This window comes from Schistocerca serialis, chromosome 2 (assembly GCF_023864345.2).
Source record: "Schistocerca serialis cubense isolate TAMUIC-IGC-003099 chromosome 2, iqSchSeri2.2, whole genome shotgun sequence".
NCBI classification, from domain to species: Eukaryota; Metazoa; Arthropoda; class Insecta; order Orthoptera; family Acrididae; genus Schistocerca; species Schistocerca serialis.
The window spans coordinates 1134152139-1134160893 of record NC_064639.1 but is presented as its reverse complement, the minus strand read 5'-3'; the positions used below and the strand labels follow the sequence as shown (position 1 = coordinate 1134160893).

General features: G+C 39.1%; 1 protein-coding gene across 1 annotated transcript; it reads left to right on the top strand.

The window, feature by feature from the left end:
• Window positions 1-4231: 4231 nt before the first annotated feature.
• LOC126456726 (calmodulin-like) lies at window positions 4232-4732 on the top strand. Its single transcript, XM_050092468.1, has one exon. The coding sequence runs from the start codon at window positions 4232-4234 to the stop codon at window positions 4679-4681; it is 450 nt and encodes a 149-aa protein (XP_049948425.1). The 3' UTR covers window positions 4682-4732.
• The last annotated feature ends 4023 nt before the right edge of the window (window positions 4733-8755 follow it).

Here is an 8755-nt window from a genome sequence, read left to right as displayed (position 1 = left end):
TCTTCACATTTTTTAGTGTTTCTCTCTTTCTCTGTTGGTATCATAACTGTTGCAAGGAAGTTCTCAGGCCATTCCCCTTTGTCATATATCTCGTTACAGAGGTATACTGTTTCTTTTCTTGCCTTCTTTCCCACACTCTTCAACAGTTCTGCTGGCAAATCATCAATTCCACATGCCTTCCTATTCTTCATCTTCTTCAGCGTCTTTTGTACTTCTGCCTCCAAGATGGTGAATCCCTTTCCATCTTCCGGCACATATTGCTCCTCTTCAACCTTAATTTCGCTTTGCATTTCATACCCCTTATACAAACATTCAATATATTCTTGCCATCTGTTCAAAACCTCCTGTGGTTCTTCTGCTAGAGTACGATCCGCTCTTTCTATTTCCATGTTATTCCTCTTTCTTCTACGTTCAAAAACTATCTCACTAGCCAGTCCATACATCATTTCATACTTTCCCTCCATCTCCATTTTCTCTATTTCATCGCATTTCTGTTTCATCCATTTTTCCCTTGCTTCTTCAGTTTCTCTTCTTAATTCATTATTCAGTTTCCTGCGCCTCTTTTTGCCTTCTTCAGTTTCTACAGATTTCCACTTTCTCCGCTCTTCCATCTTTTTCAACATGTTTTCTGTTATCCATTCTTTCCTGGTACTTTGGGATACTCTAATTCCAGAGTCCATGAATCCTCCCCTCATTTTTATCCACTTGTCATTAACACTTTCATCAACACTACCTCTTTGCCATTTTTCCATAAATCTGTTCTCCAAATATGATGCCTTTCCTACCTCTTTGAGTCTTTCTGTATTTAGTCTTTCCTTTACTTTACCTCTCCAGACTTTTTTCAACTTCACTTGTATTTCTCTCATTACTATGGTGTGGTCTGAATTTACATCCGCTCCTGGATAAGCTTTAGCATTCTTCAAACAGTTTCTAAACCTTTTTTGTATCAGCATGTAGTCTAATGATATTTTTCCCTATTCAAATTTGATATCCATGTGTAACGTCTCCTTTTGTGGTGTTCAAATAATGTGTTACCCATTGCTAATGAATTTTCGTTACAGAAACTAATTAGTCGTTCACCTCTCTCATTTCTTATTCCTAATCCACATTTTCCTACTGCATTTTCTTCTCTTTCTTCACCTACCACTGCATTCCAGTCCCCATGATGATAATGTAGCCATTTCTATTTTCTTTCTCGATGAGTTCTTGTATTTTCTCATAGTATTCTTCCACTTCCTCACCTCTATGCCAGCTGGTTGGCATATATGCCAGTATTAACACCAGAGCTTTTGAACTACCCTTCAGTCATATCATCATCAGTCTTCCATCAATATATTGTATCCTAATTACCTTATTTTTCAACTTTTGCCCTATCAGTATTCCTTCTCCGTTTTCACCACTCTTGATTTCCCATGAGTAAACAAGCCTATAATCTCCACTTTCTATCTCCCCTTTTTCTCCCCATCTCATTTCACATAAACCGAGGGCATCTAATCTGTTCCTTTTCATCTCCTGTTTTGCATTCTCCAGCTTTCCTGCTTGCAGTAGTGTCCTCACATTCCATGTTCCAATCCTTATCTTTCCTCCCTTCACGGTCCCTTTCTTCCTTTCAAATATGTCTACTCTCAATGTGTTCCCCTCCCTGAGATCCGAATGATGGGAAGTTTTAATTCCAGAATCTTTCACATGGAGAGACATAGCATGTACTGCTTGGGAATGTAATGTGGTAATTTCGCGTTACTTTCCACATAGGCAGTAGGATGCCCAGCCTGAAGTCAGCCGCTTTAAAGTAAAATATATTAACCTAGAAATCATTTAATTATTTATATTTGAATCCAATGTAAATAAGCTTGTTTGTACCCTGTACAACATATTTGAAGTGGCAATGGAAACGTATGGAAGGACATACATTAGTCAGCTGCATGCAGAATTTTCATTTTCAGAAATGCATTTGATAACCCCATAATAATCTTTCCTGAATAAATAATATTTATCATCAGCTGAAGACGCAACACAACATATGAGGTCAGTTCAAAAAACTCTGGAACTTTGTTCACAAATTTTTTCTACGCTTACTCTTCCTTATTGTGCATGGTCTCCTTCAAAATACTCTCCCCTCCAGAACTGATACACAGGTCCGAACGCTGTTTCCACTCCCATTAGCAGTCATGGTACACGTCATGCTGGATTGTACAAAGCGCTGACTGCGGATTTTGTTTTATCCCGTTTATCGTTGCAAATCGTCGTTCTTTGAATGGGGCTTTCAACTTTGCAAATAAAAAAGTACGCTGGGGCCCGGTCTAGAGAGTACAGAGGATGAGGTAACACAGAGAGTACAGAGTTTCTTTCCTTTTTTTTTTTTTGGAGGGGGGGGGGGGGAGAATAGTCACGACTCAACAGGGATGAAACTGCGGGTGCGTAATCGTGATGCAAGATCCATGAATTGTCTCGCCGTTTCCTTCTCACAGTTTCTCGCAGGTGTCGCAACACGTTCCGATAGTACCACCGATAAACAGTTTGTCTCTGTGACACGAATTCGTCCGTATCTCGTGGTCGTGCGGTAGCGTTCTCACTTCCCACGCCCGGGTTCCCGGGTTCGATTCCCGGCGGGGTCAGGGATTTTCTCTGCCTCGTGATGACTGGGTGTTGTGTGATGTCCTTAGGTTAGTTAGGTTTAAGTAGTTCTAAGTTCCAGGAGACTGATTACCATAGATGTTAAGTCCCATAGTGCTCAGAGCCATTTGAACCATTTGGCACGAATTCATGATGAACTAATAGTTCAAGGTCAAAGAAAACTATCAGCATGCCTTTTGCATTTGACCTGACCCGACGAGTTTATTTTCGTTGTGGCGAACCTTTACCGACCCGTTGGGAAGATTGAACTTTGGTCTCAACACCATAACCGTAGACCAGCGTCTCATTATCAGTTATGATTCTCTTAAGGAACATCTCGTTCTCATTTGCGCGACCTCAAAGCTGTTCACAGATTGCGAGGCGAAGGTCTCTCTGGTCTTGACTCATGAGCCGTGGGACGAACTTGGCGCAACACGATGCATTCCAAGATGATGTGTCAGAATTTCATGACATGACGAACTGAAATGTTACGTTCTTCTGCAATCTCTCGGATTAATACAACTGATCGGTAAAATAAATTTTCGGAAGTACTTAACAGCTGTTGGGTTTCACCTCATGGAAAGATTGAATCTGTTTTTCAGGCGTAAAGAGACAACCTCGTGGTCAGTATCTCCTTGCTTCTTCAGCCCATAGATTCGCGACTCCACCACAATTCGCCATTCGTGAACAGTGAGGGTCACTCGTATTAAAAGGCGGGTTGAGACATGGGAAAATCCGGGCAACACAGGAGCCCCCCTAACTGGTCGTTGTACTCACAATATTAATGCTGAAGTTAGCTGCTTCTGGCTAACAGTCATTCTTCAAAGACTGATGCACTACTGACTTCTTTTTTTTCCAGTGACATCTTATTCGAATTGAGTCGTCTTTCGACAAACTTGTAGGCAGAATGAGAGTGACTCGCTTTATATCAGAATTTTATTGAAATTCTAAGTAGTGGATGAACTCTAAAGCAGCGCTCTCCACTTTTGAATTGCTAATCAAAGACGCTACCTCGAGACCATATGGCTCGTAGGTAAACGCTTTCATTTTTATTTCTCCACAATATAAATTGCTATACAATGTAAGCAACTTTCCCCAGTGCCCTTGTTTATAAATTTCTTGTGTTTTATGACTAGACAGTAATACCCCACTCATCTCAATAATTTTAGAATGATGGAAGATATATCTGAGACATATACAGGTTAAAGAGCCGGCTAACGCTATGTGATTAGTTGCGAAAGATCTGAATATTTCAGAAAATGTTCGCATTAAATGTACGACCCGCAATAGAGAATACGGATGGAGAATAAACCAGAGAAATCCCAGAATCCTAAGAAGCAACAGAAATAACATTAGTGACAAACTTGGCGCAAAAATTAAGAACCGTATAGCCAATTATAACCACTACACCGCCGTGGCACAGTGGCTTAGTGCTACTACATGATCTACCCTAGCATGCCTCCCTCGTCCGCTACGATAGTCCATGTAGTTGTGCGAAGCCGCTGTGTCAGAATGGTGTAGTGGTTAGCACATTTGCCTAAGGAGAAAGTGACCTGGGTTCGAATCTTGCGTACGGGCAGTGTAGACGTATGTTAGCCAGAGCAGCGACTACTCACCCATGGTGGATCAGCTTACCGACGAGCAGATCGCAGAGTTCAATGAAGCCTTCTCTCTGTTCGACAAGGATGGTGACGGCACTGTTACAACCAAGGAATTGGGAACTGTCATGCGTTTCCACGGGCAGAATCCAACAGAAGCAGAACTCCAGGATATGATAAACGAAGTGGACGCTGATGACAACGGTACACACGACTTTCCAGAATTTCTCACCATGATGACGCGCAAAATGAAGGATACGGACAGCGAGGAAGAAATCAGAGAAGCATTCCGTGTATTCGACAAGGACGGAAACGGCTTCATCAGTGCCACTGAATTGCGACACGTGATGACCAACCTGAGCGAGAAGCTCACCAATGAAGAAGTCAACGAGATGACCAGAGAAGCGGAAATCGACGGTGACGGGCAGGTCAACTACGAGGAGTTCGTCATTATGATGACATCCAAGTGAAGTGCCGGCGTTGTGATGCGGGAGAGGTGGGTTTTTCGGGACGCTTTACAGAGATAACACTGCATTTCTGCTTTCCATTATGAACAAACGGTACGCTATGAAACAATGAACTGAATAGAAGAACTCGTGTATTTAAATCGTCGTGTGATGAAGTAATAAACCAACGGATGAAACTAAATTTTTGTAAAAAAAACTTGCCCTCGACCTTTACCCCCCTTATCATTTCACCTACTTAACTATGAGGTTTGTTAATCATAATGTGTAATGTTACACTTAGAGGAGTGCGTATTTCCTGCGTTGTGAACCTATTTTCAGGTCGAAAAGACAGTCTTCGTTTTTCAGTTTCGGCCCGGCCCGTCCGGGCCCAACTAGTCCTTATCGATTAGGTCTCCTACATTTTCCTGTGCGGCCTTCCTTCCGAAGCATGTACAGAGTAGTAATTATTCTAGGCAGAAAAAAAATCCCGGCGTTGGCAAAAAATTTCTTTTGTCGCTTCAGTCTGTATACTCATATCATAGATGTTTGAGACTTGTAAAGGTCTGTGGAACAATATAGTTTCATTCTGTTACCTTTGAATGAAAATAGTGCATGACGAATTAGTTATGCGGTATTAGAAGCAGACTAGCACAGCAATGCGAGTAAACCTTGCCAAAAGAATGCTAGTATCACACATACGCTTTTACTGAAGGAGGAAATTTATGACAAGTGTTGGTGAAGAACGCAGCCAGCCACAAACATTTCTAAGAAGCTTTATTTCCGTGCCAATACCTGTTTCAAGCTATAATGATCTACTACAGGTGGCTCAGTATTTTAATTACATTAATGTTTTTGTTAGTAGCATGCTATCCGCTCCTTAATTACTGTAATTAAACAAGTTAGCCATCTGTAGAGGAGCATTTCAGTCAGAAACCGCTAAATACATCAAAATAAAGCTTTCTGGAAGTGTCTGTGACAGGCTGCGTTATTCACTAACGGTTATTAGAGGTCATGACGTTCAACAAAATCCCACATGGATAAAATAACATTTCTATGAATGTTGGTATGGGGTAAAGTACTGTACAGAGGTGAACCGGGAGAGGCGGATAATCTTAAAAGAAGAGGAGCGAAGAGTTTGAGGGATGGTGTTACTGGAACATGCAGAAAATTAAGTGAATCCGTCAAAAGTTATTAACTTTTCGTGGCCGCGATTCATGGCACGTAAAATTTTTAAATCGGATCCTAGTTGCCTTTGATAACGAACACTATTTATTCGCGAAATCTACTACTGCAATCTTAATCGTGTATCCACTGCTGTAAAACTTGGGCTTCAGCAAAAAATTGTATGTAGAGCCTAGGGATGTAATGATGCACACATACATCTCAGATTTTTTTTAATGTTAAAGCTCGGTGTGGAGCACTATTTTCGCTGTACTCCAACGGATGCAGTAGTGGATTTTATTAATTAATATTGACAGAGAGAACTATGATCTGTTTAAAAATGACAAAAGATGGAAAAGTTCTTTGAAGAATCATCCAGGAAAGGGATATATGAAAAAGACTAATGAATACTATGCATATGATTTTACAGCTTGTACATCCACAACTAAGATTCACTATAAAATATTTTCAAAGATTCTTAAAAAAGCTATTAAAATCTTCAAAATCGTTTTGGGACCCGCGTTAGCTGTTAGCAGTTACTTTATTACAGACTCACACATAACTGGTTTTGTAATGATTTCACTGCATCCTCAAGTTTATTCGTATAACTAACTTAACATCCAATTTAGGCGGTTCTCGCATTTCTAACACCGCCCGAACGTTAAGAGGCTGTGTATTTTAACGAAGCAATATTAAATTAGTTAGATGTATACACCTGAGGATGCAATTAAATTATCGCGGAACTAGTTTGTGATCTTTTAATAAAGGAACTGCCATCAGCTAACGTGGCTACCAAAAAGTTTCTTAGATGATTTTAAGAGTTTTTGAAAACAAAATTAAAATATTTTATAATTAATATGATTTGTGGAGACACCAGCGAATGAACACCATGGTACTAAAGACTGCCAGTAAGACCAAGAATGAAGGCTGAAGACGTATACCTTTTATACATTTTTATCTTTTCTTTGGTGGCTTTACTTAATTAAATGGTCCGTTATTTATTCATTACATTTTGAAACAAACATCTCGTCCCCAACTCACACATTTGGACCTGAAGCGAAGTTGCTTTTTAAAACGAAGACACTCTGCGGTCTACTAAACCTCTTGTCTCCATTCTTGCCCTTGTATCTAGCCTTCTCCTCTTCCATGGCTGATCACAATCTCCTGCCATTTCTTGATATCTATGTATGCTGTCTTCTGGCTACATTTCACTTAAGACCCCACAGTTCTGTAAAGGTAAAGAGTGAAACATACAGAATATTCAATGAAGTAATTGACTACTTTAGAAGTGAGTGCTACTCTGAGGCAGAAGAGAGAAACTGACGAACGAAAATTTCTACCAAGGCTGGGATTACGAACCTGGGTCACTTGCTCACTAGGAAGATACGCTAACCACTACGCCACCATGACAGAGTGGCTTTGTTCAATTACATGAACTACCCTATATGCCTCCTTCCTCAGCTAGGATAATCCATGTAATTGTGGAAAGCCACTGTGTTAGGATGGTGTAGTGGTTAGCACATTTGCCTTAGGTGAAAGCAGTCTGGGTTCGAATCCCGGTCTTGGTATAAATTTCATTTGCCGTTGCAGTCTTATATACGCGTATCATAGATGTTTAAGACCTTAAAATATCAGCTAATCAAATTTTTACTGACACTAATAAGTGGTTCATAGCCAATTCACTGTCATTAAACTTTGAAAAGACCCACTATATGCAGTTCTGAACTTCCAAGAGATATCCTTCTGATGTTTGTACAAAATATAACCACATGAAAATAGGAGAAGTTGAGAGTGTAAAATTCTTGGGCTTACAGCTTGATAATAAATTCAGTTGGGAGCAACATACTGACGAACTGCTAAAGCGCCTAAACAAGTCTGTGTTTGCAAATGCGAATGATGTCAGACATAGGAGACATAAATATAAAAAAAACTCGCATATTTTGCTTATTTTCACTCCATTATGTCATATGGTATCATATTTTGGGGTAACTCCACAAACAAAGAAAAACGCTTAGAGTACAGAAGCGTATAATAAGAGTAATGAGTAGTGTAAATCCAAGAACATCATGTCGAAACCTATTCAAAGAATTGGGCGTATAAACCACAGCTTCTCAGTATATTTATTCCTTAATGAAGTTTGTTGTAAATAATACATATATTTTTCCAGCTAACTGCTTAGTACACAGTATCAATACTAGAAATAAGAACAATATACATAAAGATTTAAAATCACATACTCTTGCCCACAAAGGAGTCCAGTATTCAGCAACGCATATTTTCAATAAGTTACCATCAACCATTAAGCGTTTAGTTTCAGACAACGGACAATTTAAACATAATTTAAAAGAATTTTTGGTGGCCAACTCCTTCTATTCCATCCATGAGTTTCTCAACAAGTGCAGCAGACCATTTTAATGAAAATTTATTATACTTTAATTTTTGACAATACTTGGTTGTAACAGCCAAGTAACTACCTATTGTGTAAATGACGGATGTATGGAAAGCAGATGTGAGTCTAAAGTCTATAAATAGTGGAAGTTTAATTTTAAATCTTGTACATACTTTTACTGTTCTTAATTGAGGATCACTTAAATGAATAATTTACTTTAATTTTTGACAATACTTGGTTGTAACAGCCAAGAAACTAGAAAATGTCTGAATGATGTATTTAATTAAAGCAGATGTAAGAATTAAACCTGTAAATATTAGAAGTTTAAATTTAATTCATGTAGATAATTTGACTGTTTATTGACTGAGCATCATTAAAATTAATGAAAATCAAGTTTTTCTAATTACATTTTTGTGATGTGTTTATCTGACATGTTCCACACCCAGGAGGATTCCCTCTTTTATGGGTCTATGGAATAAAAAATTAATCTAATCTAATCTAATCTGGAGCCATATAGTGTCATTTGACAACAGAGGAGATCGTGGCAG

Excerpts from the sequence above, each read along its gene's own strand:
- LOC126456726 (XM_050092468.1), top strand. The coding sequence starts at position 4,232 with ATGGTGGATCAGCTTACCGACGAGCAGATCGCAGAGTTCAATGAAGCC.